Raw genomic sequence first — 21,211 nt, forward strand, 5'->3', positions numbered from 1 at the left:
AGGCACCAGGAGGAGGAGAAATCCAGCTCCAGCTGAAATCAGTCGCAGTTGAGTGCCCAACTCCCCTGGTGCCTTTGGAAGTGCTCTCTGTAATAATTCAAACAGAAAACTATAATTTGGAAGCACCCTCTCAGTGTTGGAGGACAATTTAAAGTTCCATCCAACCCAGTAATAAATATTCATTGATTTCAGCTGGACTGGAAGTTGCTTAGGGCACAACCCTGTAGCATCTGAATGCACAGCAGCTGCAGAAGGAAAGTGTAATTGAAAAGAGGTGTAAATTAGTAATATCTTTAGTTTAAATGGCAGGCTGCTTGGTACAACTGCATCTATCCAACCTGCTTGTGAAACTCACAGAAACAAGGTAGATCTATTTTATTCTGAGTATATGCTCAAGTTTTGATGGCCCTGAAGATACCTGCAAACCAAGCTCTGTCAGCCAAGTGTCTTTCCCAGGCACAGCCCCTTGAAGCAGGATGCTCTGGTTTTTCCCCCATCCATCTGAGCTAGTGTGGGCTGACAGCTGTCTGTCCATCTATTTCTCCATCCAACTACCCATCCCTGCACCCAGCTGGCCAGCCTGCGCAGCAGCAAAAGGGTTGCAGCTCTAATCTGATTACGGAGTCCTGGTTTTAAAAATGCAAGCCTTCTCCCCCATCTGACATGTATTGAAAGAAGGTAAACCCTAGGCAGCATTTTTTATGTTAACATGACTGGTTTTATTCAGGACCTCACTCCATCTCAGTCACCAAAGGTACTAGTTTAGCTTAGGGCTCTTCTGCTTGACCTTAAAGTAACTGACCATCTTCCTAGGGCGTGTTTTGTTGGGTTTTTTCCCCTAGGTGTTGAATAAAAAGGTAGCTAAGTTAGCAGCATCTCAATAATTTTACCTACATTCACCAAAACCAAGTGTGTAGTGGTTTGGGTTTTTCTTTTTCTATTTTTATTGTGGCCTGCTGTAAAACCCACTGTTTTATGCAGCTACTGCTTCCCCCATTAGACCTTCCCCAATGTGCCTTTGCCACCAGAGATGCTCGGCCATTGACAGGTTTGCTCTGGGATGCCAAAGGCCTGGGGAAGTCAGTGGCCAAAATAATTTCATCACCAGCAAGTCAGCCAGGGTTTTGCCCACCAAAGGGTGGGAGATTGAGAAGTCACTGCTGTGCAGCCCCAGGCTGCTGGGGATGGGGGGGCCACACTGGTCCAGGAGGTGGGACACTGTAAAAGCTGTGAGTGTAGTTAGTCCAGCTAGGACTAAGTGCAAAGTAGCCTGTTGTCTGTCTCTCTGCTCCTCACAGCAAAGCTAACGGCAGGGCTCATTTCTCTTAGGACAAGACGAGTGCTCTGAGCCTGAGCAATGTTGCCGGGGTTTTCTATATCCTCGTCGGAGGTCTCGGGCTGGCCATGATGGTGGCACTGATCGAGTTCTGCTACAAATCTCGGGCTGAGTCCAAGCGAATGAAACTCACCAAGAACACACAGAACTTCAAACCTGCCCCTGCCACCAACACCCAGAATTACGCTACATACAGAGAAGGCTACAACGTGTACGGCACAGAAAGTGTGAAAATCTAGGGGTACGGCGACGGGCCAGGAGCTCAAACCCTCTGGGATTTCTTGCTTTCCCTTTTTTTTAAGCTGTGTGTGATACATTGCAGTGTGCACCAGCAGACTGGTGCAGAAGGGCTTGTGAAACATCATCTGGTGGCAGGCTCAGCATATAAGGGATTTAGATTTCCTCCCTCAGTATCATCCTGCAGTACAAACAGTGATAGCTAGCTGCATGCTGAAGTGAGGAAAACTCCTCTCTCCAGCACTGTGCTAGTTCAGTATGTATAAAAGTATTTTGTTAATTTTAAAATCACTGGTCAGAATTCACATCTCTCTTGCTAGTGAGCTCTTTCCCCTTTAGTTTTTTAAGCTATAATCAGGTCAGGTAAGTGCTTTTACAAAGCCTTAAAAAAAATCTTCAATAGAATAAAAAAAGTCTACACTAGAAATCATGATTTCTAAAGTATGAAAAGTAGAAATGAATTGCTGAAAAACTTCTCTGGAAAAGCTTGGTTAGCCCATCGCCCACAGACGGTGCCTCTCCCCTGGCTGAGCTTCCTTGCCCCTCAATGCTGGGCAGTGATGAAATCTTTCTGGTTTTATTATAGATCCTCACCCTGACAGCACACAAGAGGAGAAGCAGCAGAGAATGTGGCCACTTCATGGATTTGGACCACCTGAGCCAGTCATACTCTCTCTGAGGTGTCAGGCATGACACGCATTGATGATGGTGCAATGTACTTTTAATAGGAAAAACTGCTATTTTTTTCCTTCAGTGCCTTATGGAAGACTGAGACTCACAACAATGCAAACCATCACCGAAAAATTCTTGCTTTGTTTGAAAGAAGAAAACGAAAAAATAAAAGAAAAAGAAGAAAAATTAAAAGAAAGAGAGGATAAAGGGAAAAGGAAAAGAAAATGAAAAGGAAAAGGAAAAGACTGATAACAAGATAGTCTTATGTGAAAAAAAAAATAGTGTACAAAAAAAAAAAAGTGCAACAAAAGCCATTCTTTGATACCACTGCACAGTAAATGAACTTGTGTCCTGAAAGCAAACCGCAGCCGGTTTCATCAGCCACCCAGATCGGATCGAATTATGAAACTCCTCCTGACACAAAGCCTCAGAAATCTGCTGCGTGCGAACACGGACTGGCCTGTCACTGCTTGTATGAGCTTATGTTGAGATGTTTCTGTATTTACATACCAGTGGTGTGATTTATTTTTTTTTTTCTGAGCCACTTTAAACTCTCCAGCTAATTTGAGCAATTCTGTATAGCAGTAAAAGGTGTAACACCTGAAGAAATGAATCTGTGCATCAAAACCAGTTAAGGTCAACAACTGTGAATCTGTAAATCCAAAAGAAAGTAATTTGTGGAACTGCATGTCTTGCTTCCAGATCAGTAAATTAATTTATTGACAAAGTAGCTAAAGTGTGGGCAGAAAATATTGCATTCCTTTTTTTCTATCATCAGGCATACCTACAGGTGCTTTATTAAAATGACACTGAGTGGCTTTTAAAAAAAAAAAAAGTAAAAAGCTACTTGCTGTTTAGGTTCAGACCATATATCTCTTTTCTTGCTGCGCATCTGCATTTTAATTCACTGTTTAATATCAAGCAATGAAGCAAGAGAAGTGCAGGTTATTTTTTCCCAGGCCTGCTTCTGCTTCACCCCAGTTGTCTCCCAACTAGCACTGTGCTCAGCTAGCGCTTCTCGGTCATTTTAAAACAGAAGTAAGGAAAGAGGATAGTAAATCAAATTAGAGCTACAGTTCCAGGGTAATATTAAGCGATTTAACATGACTCCTGCTAGTACTGTTATATCAGCTCCTGCCAACTCTTGCTTCATGGCTCCTGGAGAGAGGTTGCTCCTCTCCTTGCCCTCTCAGTGCAGAGGACCCGGCGCTCCAGCCGACACTGCTACAGGTAGGGGCTCACTAGTGCTCACATCCAACCTCTTAGACAGCAGCAGCCTTGAACCTCTGCCTGGAAACTACTTAACTTCATCTTTAAATAATAATAATAATAATAATAATTAAAAAAAATTTAAAAAGCAAAAGGAAAAAAACAACCTTTGAACATATTGTCAATCACATGGGAAATGTTCAATGGAATATCTGCATACTAATTACCTCTAATCGACAATATGTATTTTCTGTAGTTTACTATAGAGTTTTATTTCATCAGTAACATACAATGAAAAAGGAACTCATTTAAACCAGTCTGACCCTTAGGCGTTTAGTTTGCTGATGATAGATTTGAACTTTTAATAGAATGAAAAAAAAAAAAATTATATGAGGAAAAGTCTTGTTAAAAATATTTCTGACAAAATGTAATATAAAATAATTTTAAAAGCTCACAGGAAGATAATTTATGGTTCGAGTTTTTAACAAGATATTGACAAAAAAAAAAAAAAGTTTTGTTTTCATTTTCTTTTCATGAAACTGTGATTTTTTTTTTTTTCCACTTCTGAACACCATCCCATCCCCAGCAAGGGCGAGCTCAAGGTGTGCGGTTATGAGTTGTATTTAAAACAAACATTTTTCTTAAGAGCTGTATAAAAGATGTATGTTTATCAAATCAATTTTTAAGAGTGGGGGCTTCACACCAGTGAAGGGAGTTTGGTAAATGGTTCCATGTTTTTTAACTTGCATGTAAATCTAAAACAAAATGTGTCGAGTGCTTACCAAGTCCAGCTACCAACTTCAAGCTATCGGAAGTTCGGCAGTAGTCTCATGGTTATTTGTTTCAGTATATTTTTTTCATTTGGTTTGCATTGGGGGATTTTGGGGTTCTCTCTCTTTTCTTTTTCTTCCCTCCTTTTTTTTTTTTTTGTTCTTTTGTTGGGGTTGTTTTTTTTGTAATTTAAGTTCCTATTTTCAATTGTTGAAACCGCACTTCAGTGAGCAGAAAAAATTGCCAAGCAAACTAATGGCTGTAAAAGCATAAACTGCATGTGTGGGCATCAATTACTGAGCCTCATTTTAATGAGGTGTTGTACAAAGAGTTTTAATACATTTTGTAAATAAAACTGTAAAGAAAAAAAAATAAAGAGCCTGCTGATCTTTTCAACAGGGCAGGGGGAGTCCCTGCCTGCTGATGTCCCTTTGTTCAGGAAAGCCTCCCTGTCTCCATTTTGGATGTCCTCTGACTGATGGCCACATGCAGCCCTGCACTGGCCACGAGGGTCAGCGCTGCTCCCTTCTCCATTTACCTGCCAAATATGCCCCTGCAAGCAGGGCTTCCTGGGCCTGCTGCCTATCAGTGCTGAGCTGGGAGGGTGTGAAGGCAATTAGGGCTGGAGCAACGTGGGGTGTCTGCACCCAGTGAGCTGGGATGGGGCGGACACATCCCCACACGGAGCCATGGCCATGAGGATGAGATGCAGGAGCCATCCCCTGGCCAGGCTGGGGCTGGATGCGCCCTGGAGCCTCCCTGAGGGACAGGGCACATCGGGCTAAAACCTGTACTTTGCAACATACACTGTAGCAAAGGCAGCAGGTGAGTGCAACAGCCCCGGGACACAGTGCTCTGACACACTCCAAAGTGACTTTACCTCTAGACTCTTTTTGAGGACATAATATAAGGAAAAATTCAGAGTAATTAATCCAGTTTCCAGAGCCATTAGTGAGAGCAAAAAACCTTAACATAGCAGCTCCTCCTCAAAGACCACAGCTGACAACAAAATAAATAATAATGGGCTGTAACACCCCCCACACACACTGTATTATTATGACATACTTTTCCTTCCAAGGTTTTGTGCAAAGCACTACACCATATTTTTTTAATAATTATTATTTATGGTTATTAAAATAATAATAAGTCATGGTTATTAAAATTAAATTACAACATTTCTTTGGTGCTCATATTCATCATCTCAGTCTGGAAAATTGACTCTATTTTGCAGGCAGCAATAGATAAACAAGCTCTGGATAATGATAGCTCTATTCAATTAAACTAAAGGATTTAAATACAGAGATAATATTTTCATGGATGTTACAAAGTTCAAAGTAATATTAACTCAGACCATAATACCTCTAAAACTGGTATCAGGGAGGACAGTGCCTGCAGCAGCAGCAGCAGTGCCCACACCCTGGCAAGCCACTGAGAACCAGGGCCACCCCAGGCTGGCAGCACACCATGGGCTACCACATCTTGCCCAGCCCTAGGGTGGTGTTCCACCATAACAAGACACCCCATCCCGTGTGGTGCCCTGTGGGGAGGTAGGTTTGGCTAAAAATCTCCTTCCACCCCACCCCCCAATACCCCAGTCCTGCTCTGGAGCTGTGCTCAGCCTTTCTTGCCTGTATTTCATCGGTTGCCAAAAGAGGAACAAAGCTGGTTTGTTACATGGCAGCAGCACTGCCACAACACCAATAAAAGTGCCTTCCAGCTGCCCCCAGCTTCAGGTACCCAGCACGGAGCTGAAGAAAAGGAGCTGCCATAGGCACCTTACAACCAGCAAAACTGCAAACCCTCTCCCTGTGCCAGCTGCCACGCTCTCCACAGGTAGCAGCTGATTCAGTGCCACTGATAAAGCTTGCGGGAAACACCTGGTTCTGCTGGATACTGTGACATGGACAGGCTGATGGGGGGAGGGGGGGGCTGCTACCTCCACAGGCTGACACAAAGCTCAGGCTAATTAAACCCTTGTGCATGCCCCAAGTATTTAATTATTGCAGTTTCTAACACTGAAGTGTTAGCCCTAAATTATTTATGGTGGCTATGGCATTTTAGGATGACAGGGAATCTTACAAAAGAGCAAAAGGAGGATATCCCACTCCACAGCACCTTGTAATCACACAGGAAGGAGGAACAGGGAAGGCACCATCAGAAGCAATGGAGCATGGCGCAGGGAAGAGCAGAGCCAAGGAACCTGAGAGGCTTTCCAGCAGCTCATCAGTTCCAGCTCAGGAAAAGCCTGTCAAGACTGCTGAGCAAAGAGGCAGAACTGACACCTAAAGGTGAATAGGGAGCCAGTTTGTAGCAGCGACACGGATCAAAACCAGGCTGAGCGGTGGCACTTAGCCTGCCCTGGCAGACAGTTCATCTGCTTTGTTGTGGTTTCATGTCCTTCTTACTTTCTTCTAGTTTTAGGCAGTGTGAAAGGAGTAGCAAGATGCTGAAGGCAGCAGCAAACAAAGCCAAAGGGAAATGGCTCTGAGGAAGGGCTGGGACACATGGCAGGTGATGACAGAACTGTACTCTATGAGTGGGGAACTGCACAGGGCTGAGGAATAGGGCTGAGCTGGTGACTGGTCCACAAAGGGTTAACAGGGGTCCATGAAAGCACCCCTGGCCTGGATAGTGAGGGTAAAACACCAAAAGCCTTAAAAAAAAAAAAAAAAAAAAAAAAAAAAAAGAAAGAAAAAAAGAGCACAAACCACAGCCAGGATGCTGGTAATGACTGGTTACATAACGTTTAGCATATAAATAAAGTAATTGACCAATTAATGAGCACATGGCAGATGCTAGATAAGCTGTAATGAGAAGGGAAATGTATGATATAACACAAGAAATTGATTAAAGGACTACAAAAGCAGAGGTGCAGCCTGTGTCAAGAGCAGGAGGTGCCTGTGCTCTGGCAGCTCTGTCGGCTGCTGCGCGACAGGTTTTAGGGCAAGGCCACAAGGGCAGAGAGAGAGGATAAGGGTTTGGTCCCTGCTGCAGCAGGGGAGCAGGGCACGGAGAGGGAAAGGGGTAGCACCAGAAAGCCACAAACCTGGGAAGGGGTTTGGGACCGGACAGCTCTACCCATGGCCCCATCTCCCCCGAGTAAAAGTCCACCCTTTTGGTCCTGACGCAACCAGCAGCACCTTTACGTTTAGCCATGAGCCTGCAGGCGCAATGAAGTGTGTGGCAACGAGTTTCCAGCGGTGACCACCCGAGAAAAGGCACTGGAAAGCTCAGGGGCTGCAGCTGCAGGACGCGGTCACTGCTCGCTGCCGTTCTTCAGAGCAACACTGACATGCAGCGGCCGACTGAGGGGGGAGCCCGTCCTAAACCCCGTCCCCAGCAGACTGGGGCCCGGGGACGCCTGCGGGTGCCCTGCCAGGAGCTGAGGGCTCTCCCCAGACAGCCCGGGTGCCCCAGCCTCATACAGCACATGCCCTTTTTACAACCGCTACAGTGATAGGACGGGGTGGAGGGACGGCTTCAAACTAGAAGAGGGTAGATTTAGACTAGATCTTAGCAGGACATCCTTTACTGTGAGGGCGGTGAGACACTGGCACAGATTGTCCAAGAAAGTTGCGGATACCCCATCCCTGGAAGCTGGATGGGGCTTGAAGCAACCTGGTCTAGTGGGAGGTGTCCCTACCCATGGCAGGGGAGTTGGAACTAGATGATCTTTAAGGTCCCTTCCAAAACAAACAGTGCTGTTATTCTGTGTCCCCCTCTGGGAGAGCCCCAAGCCCAGCAGGACCCCAGAGAAAAGAGATGTCCCAGCCAGCCCCCCCCCGCCCCCTTTCTACCTGACAGTACCCCAGTTTTGCACTCATTTAAGCCCACCTCCACACCTCCACCTGACCAACTCTTCCCCATCTGTGCTGCCATGACAGTTTTCAGTGCAGGGCTGGCATTTTCTGAGAGGGAGAGGTGTTTGCTGTGTACTCTGGGAGCAGATTTTAATATAATTCAAAGCTTTTAAACCAATATTGGATTTGAATTCCAAATATGGGCTGAGCAGGCTAATTACCAAAAACCTACAAAATTAATGTAAGAGCCACAGTTTGAGCGGAGGCAAATAAATATAAATGGTATTTATTTAATATTCCCCTGCCCTTTAAATAAGGGAAGTTTGCCATATTCAGGCAAAATAGCTTATTATAAAACAGCTGAAGCTGTGGCCTATCACAGATGCTGCAGATTACACAGCACAATTAGAATATCATATCTGACAAGCCACACAAGGAACAGGGCTTGATTAATGGGTGCTTTGTACCAGGTTTCCCCCTTGTAGGCCAGGACCATGGTGGGTGCACTGCCATGTCTGGCCTCCTGTCCATCAGTTTGGCCCTGTCTGTTCTTCCCCACAACCCTCTCAGATTTAGTCCATGAAACCTGGACAGCTCTGGAAACAGTTCCCATAATTCAACACTTTCCCCAGCCCTCCAGGACTCAATGACCCTCTATTCCCACTCAAGGTCTCTGGCCTCCCCCCACACACACACCATAAGCTGTGCTCCACATACTACTTCCATTGCCAAGCACCCCTAAACCCTCACTGGTGTCTCCACACACATGGCTGCAGAGCCTCTGCAGAGACCCACTAAAGGGAGAAGGACCAGCTTTAATTTGGAAAGTTTTCCTGGGGGATAAAAATCCTCCTATAAGCATTAACATGGCAAGAGACGATTCCTATGGCCCCCTTCAGGAAATCAAGACATTGCAGAGTGCACCTGAGTTATTCCAGCAACAGCATGTGCTTTCACAAAGTTCAGCAGTGTCCTGGCTGCTGCAGTTTGCTGCTGGTGTGTCTCTGTACTTGACACACCAATGACAGGAGCAGTGTGAGCATCCTGTGTCCCTGCTCCTCTCCCCCTGCTGCTCACAGGGCCTGGGCTGTGCTGCTTCTGCCATCTCAGCTGGCATCTCTGGTGAGGGATGTACCAGCAATTTCTCAAAGCTGAATTTTAAATGATTGCTTTAACTCACCTCTAAGTGTCTGGGCTGACAGATAGTCTCCTGTTTTGTTTGGAGATGGTGCTGCAGAGACCTCAGGGTGGCCTTGCTCCTCAGCTTAACCCTGCCCAGTGCACAGTCAACCTGCCAAGGCCTCATCTCATTCACCCTCCAGTAAATCCCAAGGACTAGAGTGACTTTGATGGAAGTATTTCATTTTAGACTGCCCTTAATGAGTTAATTAAAAGCATCTAAGTATTTAACTTGGTTACTTTCCTTTTTAGTAATTCCTCCTCACCTCTAATTAGCTGGGTAATTCCTACCCTATTCCCTTGCCAATTTGTCTATGTCTTTCTTGCACTGCAGGACAAGGGTCTGTGATCTTCTCCAATTCATTCAGAAATAACCTCTAATTAGTAAGGACAAAGCTAATCTGAAGTTTACTGACCAAGCACTACAATACTCAGTACTTTAAAACACAGCCACCAAGACTACACCCCTCTGTCCCAAATCCCAGATTACTGAAGACACGAACCGAACCTCACAGCACACCAGGGATGCTCAATTTTGGTTCAAGTTTCTTTTCTCTGGAGTTAAAAAGCAAGAAAACAAACAAAACCCCCACAATATTTAAAAGACAAGTAAGCCTCTGTTTTAATAGTACTAATACTTGATACAGAAAGGTTACTTTTTTATCATTACAGTCAGCAAATACACTATTAGCTACAGGTTTGCTTTTGTTAATATTAAATCCATACCAGAAAAATCTATTTCTGAGAACTCCTGGGAATAAAACAAATTAATTTGCTTTGTGGACAGAACCTGTAGGCAAAGACCATCTCCTGCAATTAAAAAGCTGTCACGTTACAGCTCCTTACAAGGCAGTAATTTTAAGCAGGCATGTGCTCTATCATCTCTCAGCTCCATCATCTCCAACAGTGTCAGGAGTATGATGCCCTCAGGCATGGCACTAGCTCAGATCTCCAACACCTCTGACAAGGCCCAGGCACACACAAAGGCACATTAAGCATGTTTTTTTTTAAAGCGAAACAAAATTCTAATAGGAGCAAAAAAATCCGCTATTTTGCAATTATTTAAAAGGTCTTTTATGTTGTTGGCTTAACATTTTCCCCACTGTTTGTCACATATTTTGTGAACCATCAGTTGTTTTAAGCACCAGTTAAAGCAACTAATTAATGATGAAGCTTCGTTAGGCTCAATACTGTTAAACACACTATCAGTTCAGCACAGAACGTTCCTTATATATTTCACTATTTTAAAATAGTCACGATAAGCAAATTGTAAACCAATCAAGCTCCACAGAAACACTGACCCTCGAGCCAAACCACACCGCCCACCTCACCTTGATCTGCTGCTGATGTACAGACTCCGGTCTGTCACCTAAGGCAGTTCCTTGACAATGAAAAGACCCTCAGAAATTAAAGCTCCTCATATCTGTTTTTTCACATAAACAGAAGACTAAGCATGTAAATCTGAGCATGTTTCTCAGAACAATCATTAAAAATTAGTTTGCTCTGACAGAGCTGTATTTCACGAACTTCCCCTTGAGCAAACGCCATTTCCCAAGCCTGTTCAATATGGACCAATCTCCCCACAGAAACTTAAGTTGATTTGTATCAATTTCACTAATAAGCATCAATGAAAGCAAATCATCATGGCATACTGATGGCAGCAATACAACCCACAGCAGTCCACCAGGCAGAACAAATCTTCTGCTTGTCAATCCAAAAATTTAACCACGAAAACTACTATTGCCTTTTACCATTAGACATGGTAACAAAGAGAACACACTCCTTTATGTGATAATTCCAGTATTATAGGGACAGGGAGAAGCTGAACCTACAAGAAACCCCAATCTTTGTTATCAAGATCACCACTTAACAGTACTCTAATTTTTCAAGTTCCTTAGATCCAACATATTCTCCAAGATAGTGATCTTTAAGTTGCATCGACTTACTCTTTTAAAATAATTGCTGTCGTGGTTCCTTGTCTCTCTCCTGCCTGGCTCGCCAATAATGTGGTTTGGGACAACACGACAACAAAGGAGCAACCACATGGCCGCTCACTCAGCTCCCCCACACACACACACTCTGGGACGAGGAGGACAAAGCGATTAAGGTCCCGGGCAAAACAGACTCAACTTGGGCAAAAATAATAACACTAATCAAGTACACACAGGACATAAGACAACACAGAGAGCAGGGCTTGCATATGTTACCCCCACCCCTTCCTCCTTCCCGGGCCCAAATCACTTTGTTCCCGGTTTCTCTCCCTCCTCCCCCCCAGCGGCACAGGGAGATGGGGTTTAGAGTCAGTTCACAGGCTGGTGGTTCCTGCTCCTTCCTCCTCAGGAAAGATTCTTTACAGGCCTCCCCTGCTTCCCCACGGGACCCCTCCCATGGGAGAGTCCTCCACGTACCTCTCCTTCATGAGTCCATCCCGCGATGTCCGGAGCTGCTCCAGCGATGGCTTCTCACAGTCACGGGCTGCTTCGGGAACAGCCACCTCCCCTGGCCCGGGGGATTCCACAGCTGCGTAATCAGAGTCCACTGGCCAAGTTCACCCCTCCTGGCGCCTTCTGGGAATGTTCCAGCACGTTCCTCCGTGAGTGCAGGGGGGCAGCTGCCATCTCGCCATGGGTCGCAGGGAAACTTCTGCTTGGGCACCTTCTTCCTCACTAACCACCAGCACGGCTCTGCTTCTCCAGCACAGCTGTTCTCGTTTAAGCGTTCTCTGCTCAGGTGTTGTATCAGTTCTTTCGTATGTTAATCGCTGAGGCGCAGCTATTGTCCCTCTAATGGCTCTTTGGCGGCTTTGGAGCAGGTGGAGCTTCTCAGCTTCTTACTGGAGCCACCCCTGGGGCCTTTCCCCCGCTACCAAAAACCGCACCTACCAAACCAAACCAGTACAATTATTCAAACTAAAGGGACTATCATTAGCTTTGTATTTGATGTACTTTTAAAAAGAGAGAAAACGCTGCAGCCTTTGGGCAGCAGCTGTCAGAGCTCTCACTACTTCTGTTCACCATTTTCTAAAGTGGCATGAGGACCAAGGCTGTAAGGTTTTTGCTTCTTCTAATATTTCAGTCTTGTGAAACACCTCCCACTGGCATCAGATCCTCTTCTCCACACCCCAGTGCAGTTTTATTGCATCCGTTTTGAAAATAAAGCAGATCCTTACCAAAGGGATGAGGGGCAGAATTTGAATTTAAAAAGGAGACAAAAGTAAACACAACGGCTGAAGAGGAACTACCTACTTGGTGCGGTCTGGTATTACAACCCATTTGATTTGATGTGCAAATGGTACCAAAGGGGGAAGTTTTCACTCCCCCTCCAAGTCACTACCTCTCCTATCATAGTGGCTGCCTGCAGAGGAGGACATAGCTGGTGTTTACAGAAAGCCGTCTGCCTCACAAGAATCTGGGCAAACAAAGGAGCACACTCAAATTTTCTATCAGTCCTGCAGTCCCTGGAGCAAGAAATGGCAGTAGAGAGAGGCAGGAGACATGCACCAGCTTCAAAACTTATCAAAAATCAAGCTGTAACAGCAGCTCCTCCATTTTGGTGCACATTCATTGTGTGTTTCAACTGCTGTACCCAGGCCAAGGAACTTCAGCTTCCACTATATCTTTTTAATCATTACATGGTGAGCAGAGTCTCTAGACATTGGAATCTTCCCTTCTCTAAAGAACACAAACAGGTATTTCTTTCACAACCCACATATTCTAGTTTAAACAAATTAGTGGAACATTTTCCTGAAGGAAATCCACATCTTTGAGGGCATAGGGGTGGAAATCAATAAGACTTCTACATCTTGGAGATTTCTTACCCAAGTGAGCATCTGGGATGGCTGCTTCACCAAAGTGACCTACCATGCTATGTCATAAGGCATAGTCCCCTTCTTACCAGGCATTAAGCTGGTCAAACTAAATGAACCCATTTTTAAGGCACTCTTAAGTCAGCCTAATTTTACTAAATTAGGAAATTAAGGGGAAAAAGTACCAGAGATTTAATGAGCTTTGGATGAGGAACGAGTGCCTCAAGAGAAAGATGTAAGCTTGACTGAATGCAGGAAGGCAAACCCTGAGCTTCTTGAAGGCACTGGAGAAACATGACACATCAGTCACTGCAGCAGCAATGTAACCTTGCAGCACTGTAACTAACTCTTTGCAGCTAAAGAGCAAGTAGGTACAGACAGCTGACTCAACAGCAAAGACAGAAAACACCCTCCCGCCATTCCAACTAATACATTTTCGTGACAATACATAAAGCAATAAAGTGACCACAGACACAGAATGATTTACGACCCATTGAGAAAACTATTGTTTATTTAGAAAAAAGGTTACACTGGTAGAATTCAGCAGATAAAAAAATTCTTTTTTTTTTCTTTTTTTTTAAAAATGTCATTGTGAAACTTTTCAGACTAAAGTTCAGCAATACAAAGCTCCTGTAGCTGTAATTGTAACTTAATTTATTTCAGTTTTGAAGAGAGCATTTCCAATCGATCTAAAAACAACATGACAAACAAAAGGTGTGGCAAGGGACAACTGAGCACAGATTTAGGCTGGGATGGAAGGGGCAGGGTTCATCCTTTGTTTCTTTTAAACAAGTCAACGTTGTACACATAATATACAAATAATCCCTAAGCATTGCGTGAAAACGGTGCTCCCACTTGACTTTTTTTTTAGGTCACTGATATTAAAAACAGGCCAAGTAATAAATAAAAACTGAGTTTAAATGAGGTAAATCCAAAAAGGTTCAATAACTGTTTATTCGTGTTTTTCAAACATCTAAAAGAATGCATTTCAGATTGAAAGAATTACTAAACTCAGGCAGTATTTTTGACAACCTAATGTGGAACTCTGTACACGAGACCTCATTTGCACTATGGCAACTGTTTGTTTGCAGCACATTGTGCTAAAATATGGAATAGGTAACACTTTCAGCCAGGTACTGAAAATAAATGTGTAAGAAACTAAGCAACAAGTTCAAATACAGTAATGTACAACTCAACAATTAAATCCTCAGCACGGGGAAATAAAGCAGAGAACTGAATAATTTAAAGGAGATACAGATGGGTCCTCTTCATTCACAAATTTGTGTGCAATCTATACTCTGGAAAATACATTTCTGGTCACAGCTGGATATCTTCCCATTTCAATCTCACCTGCAACAAAGGCATACATAATTGGAATTGGATGTTGTTCCAATGCATACTGATCCCACAACAACACATCTTATTCCATCCACAATTCAAAGAATGAGGGGGAAAATAAACCTATTTTCAGCAGTTATTCATTCCCTAATTCTGCTTTAATCCACAGCAGGAATTATATTAATGTGAGCACTGCATTGTAACTGGTGAAACAGTAATTTGAAGATACAAATTTAAAAAAACCAAGTAGTCACTTGTGAAGGTAAAAATCTTTTAGATATTACTATCTAAATTAGGCAAGAAATAAATGCAGTCAATCAGACATTGTACATTAGGAAGAGCATTACAAAACATTTAACACATGGGAACATGGGATTAGATTCCACAACTGTGTTGCTATAAAAAAGTGTTTACCTAAGCATTTGTTGCTAAAATCATGATGTCAGTCATAAAAATGAAGTTGAGCTTTTTCAATTTATTACAATCCTCACTTTTCATTTAATTGCTGGTCAAGATAAAACTTCAAATTTTATTATTAATGATGGTGCAAGTATCTCAGTAGTGAACTTCATCTACCAAGATTGCCTTTTTTTTTTTTTTCAAAAGCAACATTTAAAGAAATGGGGAAAAAAACCTGGGATCCATCCACACTGATCAGACAATAATGGCTATGAAGGACAAAATAAAACTCTTTATTATTATACTCTTTCCAAGAAAGAGTGGTCATAATTTTCAGTTTGGAAGCTATTCACAGAAGCACATTCTATTATTCCAAGAAGATAAAACAAAAAGAAATACTACTAAGAAGCAATAATCTGAGCTCCTATCCTGTTTTCTCCCAGTATCCTCCAAAGAGCACATGGTACCAGGATGAGCTTTGTTAGGCCTCCACATATTTGCCCTCAACTTCACTGGCAGAACGAGCCACATCAAATGAAATTTTTGAGACCTTTTTCCAATAATCCCCTCTTTGCTCTTTGAGGCCACAATCCACATATGGAGACTTTTTCAGAAGACATTCTGGGACCATCGGAAGATTTCAGAATTCAGCTGTTGTTTTTTGTTCTATTGGACCTTCATCAAAACACCAAGTATTACATAAGCCATTTTTATAATCCTCAGGCCTCTTGGAAAAGAATTCCCCAACAGCAAAGCATTTACACCTTTCAGATTTGGTCTCTGCTGGTTTAGTTAGAGGCAAAGAGAAGAACTGAGGACTATGTTGTGGTTCTTCTCTGACAGCTAAAGCAAGTACAGCCATTAGGAGACAGAGAAAGGCCACAGCCAATAAATCTCTCCAGTAAGTTCTGCCATATAACATCACCTTAAGTATTCTCAAACCTGATACCCACATAACTGAATTTCAGAAACAACGAGGTTGGAAGGGATGTCTGAAGACTGTCCAATCCAACACTGTTGCTCAAAAAGCAGAATTAAGTAGAACAAGTTGATCAGAGCTGTGGCCCACCAAGTTATGTTTTGAATACTCTGATGACAGCAGCTCTGCCACTCCTCTGGGCAAACGGTTGTCCTTTTTGATCATCCTCACAGTAAAAAGGTCCCCTCCAGTCTTTAAATGGAAATCAAAACAAATCACGTTGGTGAAAAGTAGCATCACTTGATGAAAAGGCAGCATCACTTTGTAGACCAGCCAAGACAGTTATGAGAACAAAAATTTTCAGCCTCATCAATTCTTCTTCAAAATCTGAGACAAAAAAGGGCTTGCACATTTCAAAATGTTGTCCTCCTCCTCTCTATAAGAGTATCAGTTTTCCTGATAAAAAGGAAAACTGTCCTCCTTATATATTGTTCAATAGTCAGAAAAATACTACTTTATGAAAGCAAATAATCTCAAATCTTGAAAAATGTGTAAGTGAAGAAAAAAAACGTATCTACTTCATTTCTTGAAGTTGAGTTGAGTGCTCACTGAATCTACAAAGTTTTCACAGAAACAATTCTTCAATTATAAATACAGAACAAACATTAAGAAATATGTGGACAGAGAGAAAAGCCATAACCTTTGATACTTGTTGAATACTGCCAGTTATGTTCATGTTTACCCAACACATACACACTTGTTAAAATTTACAATTGTCCACTGCTTTATGTGGAAAGATTGGCAGTGGTGCATGGCTCAAGTTGGGTAGGTCAGGTGAACAAATTTTAAGTTCACTGGGGCAATTTACTTTCCTCCCCAAATAACTGAAAATGAAACATTGAGATTCTTAAGATGGCTAGATGCAAAGAAGAGAAAAAAAAACCCCACACCATCATATACGTAAGGCTAAATTTAAGTTTCCACATATTTGCATAGGTCTGAAAAAAAAATTCAGAACACTGTCAGCTTCAAAGAACAATTTATTTTTCTAAAAGCTCTGTATATAAAAAAAATAAAATCTGAGTATAGGTTATTCAAAATACTCTGAAGTTTCTTTTCTTTCTGCAAATAGTCAAATAATTCCTTTTCTTTCTGCAAATATTCAAACAGTTTATTTTCTTTCTGCAAACAGTCAATCCCTCCATGTGAAAGATCTCCTTTGGTTTCTTCCTCCTCAAATCTGATCAAAGATTAAGCAGAGATAATAAACTGACTTACTACACTATATAACAATTTGGTTTAAAATATAGTCCTTTTGTTAAAGAAAAAATAAGAGGATACAAAACTTTAAGTTTCCAATATATTAGGCAAGATGTTCTTAATTAACAGGTAAATTACCAAGACTGATGACTATCAGGATCACACAGATTCACCTTTGGTTTTGTTTTTATTTTCTTGGAAAAAGTGCTGAACATGCACTGCTGACCCCCCACCCCACACTTGCCCCCAAAATAATTTTAGTATCTGCAAAATCTCTATGCTGATGATGGGGAAAGATTTTTCTCTGGGATAGAAGAAAACAACAACAACAAAAACCAAACACACACAAAAAACCCTAACCATCCCAAAATACCCACCCTCTGTAGTTTCAGCCCTTTCACACTCAGGCTGTTTCATTTGTACATCCTTTACCAGTCAAAAGGAGCCACAGGAGATAACAAGTTGAACAAAGTAAAAAAAAAATAAATTACCTTATCTGGAACAATCTTCATTATCTGTGCTTGTCTGAAGATTTATGAGTAGATTCAAAGTTAAGGAAAAAAGAAAATTATTTTACTACATAAAGTAAAAGGAAATTTATTTTCTGTGTTTTCCTCACAAGTTTAATGCATTAAAGGATATTGCTTCTTTTCTTCTTTCCCTCCAGTACTGTCTCGTTTTTCTTTCTTTTCAGTTTTTTCTTTATCATGTCTTGATTCCTTCAAAAAAATATACATAAAGGAAGTATTTTATTATAGTATACATTGTACTGAATGATTAGGATTGTACATATTTCAAGTTATAACTGGTCACAGCTAAAAAAAATAATCCGCTAGAATGACTGCAAAGACTTTTTTTTTTTGAGATTACTCTAACTTTGTCTTCCAGTTCTATGACAACTGCTACCACTAAAGAGTTCAAACAACTGGGAACTATTGTTTGATGTTTTACAAACATGACTACAACATACTTACCCATTTTCACCAAAAAAACCCTGTCCTGACACATGCACTTGAAAGTCTGAAGACAGACTAGTTTATATGTAAATGAACCCCATTTTCACTTATTTGCTCAGCAAACCAGCCTGCAAGTATTATCTGGAATAATTTCTGAATTTTCCTGGCTACTGCCAAACTCAAGTATTCCTCCAGTTTACCCTGCCAGGAGTGACTGATGAAATATTTAGAGTCACAAGACCCCAGAATTTTCAGAAGCATTTTCCTACACATTGGCACCATATCTTTTTAATTTAGGCAATAAAGCAGCAAGAAAATTTAAATAAAAATTATCTACTTGTTCTGTCAACAACAACAAAAATCAATTCAACAACATTATCTTAGCTTATTTTACCTTCTTGCTGCCAGAGGAGCTCTTCTCCATCTTTTCTGCTTTAATTGAATCACCTTTCTCTTTTCCTGAAGATTTTGATTTGTTCTTCTCCTTCTCCTTTTCAGTTAAGCGAGGGGAATCAGAAGGACTTTCACTCTTGCTGTGTTTTGAAGAACCAGCTGAAAAAGACAACAAGAAGTTGTAATTCACAACACATAAAAGCCTAACGCAAACACACACAAAACAAAATACATACTTGTCCCATTTTCCTCTTTGCGTCGCTTAGTCGAATCCTGCGGTACCTCTCGGTCACTGTTTGAATGATCCTGGCACCAAATACAATTATGCAGATGTTAGCAGATTAAATCATCCTCCTGAAGTAGCACCTGCTTACAATGCTGCTTTGGAGAATTATTTTTTGAATACTTAAAATGAAACTGAGAGATCACATCCTGTGTAAAGTTTCTTGAGATCGGTTTTGAAGGGAAGTTTTGAATACGTTAATGTAAACCGACCTTTGAAAAAGCAACAGAACCAAAGGAAAACAACCCTGATACGGATCACTTCTGCTTGGACAGGCTGTATAACCAAGTATTACTGCAAGGACTTGAAACAAAAACCTTTCAGAGATTTACCAGCTTTCTAAATTAGTTCATAAAAATTTCACCAACCCTTTTTCGTTCTTTCCTGTCCTTTTCATCTTTCTTCTCTCTCTCTCTGGATCTTTCCCTTGACTTGTCCAAATCTTTCTTGTCCACTTCTCTCTCCTTACTCTTGGACAGTGTTGGAGTAGTGTGGTTAATGTAGTGCTGTTAAATTAAGGCAATATCACCAGATATTAATATGTATTCCTAGATGTGTATATAAAGTCTTACTTACAGATCTAGCTCAAAGAGCAAAATTGTACATTGATACTTTATTAGCAAAAAAAATTATTGAAGAGACTTTCAAACTTGTCATTTATAATTTAACCCATAGCTTGTTTTCTCAACACTGGAAATTCACAAACAATTTCTCTTAACAGAAACACTTATACTAAATACAGTGTTATTACCAGTATCCATACATTAAAACAGATCAGATAGCAGTGCTGTTGAAACAAGATATGCAGATCCCTGTCCTGACTTAACACTTGCAATTTTGCCTGGAATGAATTAATGGAATCTGCTGCCTTAACAGGTTCTAATTAATTTTTAAATAATAATCTTAATCCACAAAGAATTTAAGACAATACTTTGAATAATGTGGTTTTTAATCTAAACTAATACAAAACTCTACCTTAAGCCTAAACTTCCAATGGTAAAAAGCCAAACACAGAACTGTTTTTGCTCTGTAATGTGTTTTAGATTGTTATTCTCTCTCTTCTAAGCAATTTTGATAAATGCTGTAAAACATACTCGTTGCAAAGGTGAGTATTTTCAATATAAACTGGGTTGCAAGGGAGAATAGAAAGTAAGCGGCACTAAGTTCAACTATAACACTTGACAAAGCTCAAATGCTACTGTGTATGTACATGCATAAGGTAGCCTGCACATTATATAAAACTAAATATTTGGAGCCTTCTAAGAAACATTTTTCATAAAATACCAATAAGAGCACATTTTAAATTAAGAACACCTTTGCTTGGTATTTTATATATTTAAGTTACAAAAACATACAGATTTAAATCAGTATACTTGAATCTTTTCCAAATTCCATGAGCTATCAATTTTATTTGGGGGTGCCTGGAGGCTGGAAATCTTTTTCTCAAAATGTTCTCTGTATCTCTTTTTAGAGAGACATCTTAAAAGGACACCAAAGAAAGACGGAAGTGGATTAGTACAGAACAATCTAGAAAACACTTGAGCGAAACCAAGTATTATTTCAAATAGTTTTATTTTTTTAATTAATGTCATCCTGTCCTTCTCCAGTTCCGATAAATGTTTAACTTATCCAAACTTGATGTTTCTGTTACAAGTCACACTGAGAATACTGGGTCTCTTCTCCTTTTATTATTTAACTGGAATTTTCTTATCCTCCTATACCAGAGACTGCACCTTTCATTAGATACTTTTCTTTCTGTTCTTTTTTCTTACGCCTTTTTTTCTTGTTCTATTTCCTACACTGCTATTCCACAAGTAAATTTATCCTCTCTTTTTCTGCTGTCAACTTTTAACAGTGACTTACAAAGAGGTATTTTTTATGCAGCCCCTTGCAGTTGTATTCCAGAGATGCTTTCCATGTGAGAAAGCAAACAAGCAGCTTTGCTTTCTCCTATTCCATTTCTTAAGTTTACAAACGGTTGTTTGACAGATTCCACTGCTCTTCTACCATGCCAGAGTTTTAGAAAACATTCCTCCCACTCCCCTTCACAAGAAAAAACTGGATTTAGCTCATCAGGCTTTATCAACTTGCTTCTAGAAATGCTGCTAACTGAAAGCACATCAAATTATGGGCATTGTTGTATGTTGTGTAACTTGGGAAGAGGCCAAAGCAAGAATAAACACAAACCCAGCTCAACTCTGGCACCATTTATTTTATAACCTGCAATGCAAGCCAACATTTCAATGGTCTGGCCCCAGAAACTGGGCAAAGTCAGGAATAAAGAAAGCCTGTATCCATACAGCAACCCTTGACTTCTACTAACTTGCAGTGGAAGCTGAGTTCATAAATCTTACAGGCTTCAGAAATATATCATCCTTTCCCCAAACAAGTACATGGCAGTAAAGAAAAGGATTTAACTTGCCTTACACCATGTAAAGGGAACATTGTCAAGAAGTGCCTTAAGTCTGTTACTATGGCACTCAAGAATGGAAGTTAGTTCATTAAGTGGGAAAGAATAGAAAACAACATTTAGAAGAGGAAGGAAAGGGTTGGACAGTCCCCATATTCTGAGCACTTAAACAGTCCATGAAAAAGTCACACAACTGCAGTACACTTCCAGCTAAGTCTATACAAACACATTATAATTAATTCTA

The 21,211-nt window shown here is 41.2% G+C and overlaps 2 protein-coding genes across 11 annotated transcripts in view; one reads left to right on the forward strand and one right to left on the reverse strand.

The window, feature by feature from the left end:
• GRIA3 (glutamate ionotropic receptor AMPA type subunit 3) overlaps nucleotides 1-4,617 on the forward strand; it is a 146,225-nt gene extending 141,608 nt beyond the window's left edge. For 3 of the 4 annotated variants that reach the window (XM_051630707.1, XM_051630706.1, XM_051630708.1), the window contains 2 exons: nucleotides 1,330-1,577; nucleotides 2,160-4,617. In XM_051630707.1, the coding sequence (XP_051486667.1) occupies nucleotides 1,330-1,575 (246 nt within the window). In that variant the 3' untranslated portion in view covers nucleotides 1,576-1,577; nucleotides 2,160-4,617. Of the gene's footprint in view, nucleotides 1-1,329; nucleotides 1,578-2,159 lie in introns of those variants that run through there. The other variant, XR_007890714.1, reaches the window with a different exon arrangement.
• An 8,874-nt stretch (nucleotides 4,618-13,491) lies between these two features.
• Nucleotides 13,492-21,211, reverse strand: part of THOC2 (THO complex subunit 2) — a 50,884-nt gene continuing 43,164 nt past the window's right edge. For 4 of the 7 annotated variants that reach the window (XM_051630006.1, XM_051630004.1, XM_051630005.1 and 1 more), the window contains 6 exons: nucleotides 18,926-19,063; nucleotides 18,511-18,580; nucleotides 18,276-18,433; nucleotides 17,568-17,644; nucleotides 17,417-17,464; nucleotides 13,492-14,359 (listed from right to left, as the gene is read on the reverse strand). In XM_051630006.1, the coding sequence (XP_051485966.1) occupies nucleotides 17,437-17,464; nucleotides 17,568-17,644; nucleotides 18,276-18,433; nucleotides 18,511-18,580; nucleotides 18,926-19,063 (471 nt within the window). In that variant the 3' untranslated portion in view covers nucleotides 13,492-14,359; nucleotides 17,417-17,436. Of the gene's footprint in view, nucleotides 14,360-16,687; nucleotides 16,906-17,416; nucleotides 17,465-17,567; nucleotides 17,645-18,275; nucleotides 18,434-18,510; nucleotides 18,581-18,925; nucleotides 19,064-21,211 lie in introns of those variants that run through there. The other 3 variants (XM_051630002.1, XR_007890653.1, XR_007890652.1) reach the window with 3 other exon arrangements.

This window comes from Apus apus, chromosome 12 (assembly GCF_020740795.1).
Source record: "Apus apus isolate bApuApu2 chromosome 12, bApuApu2.pri.cur, whole genome shotgun sequence".
Taxonomy (NCBI): Eukaryota; Metazoa; Chordata; class Aves; order Apodiformes; family Apodidae; genus Apus; species Apus apus.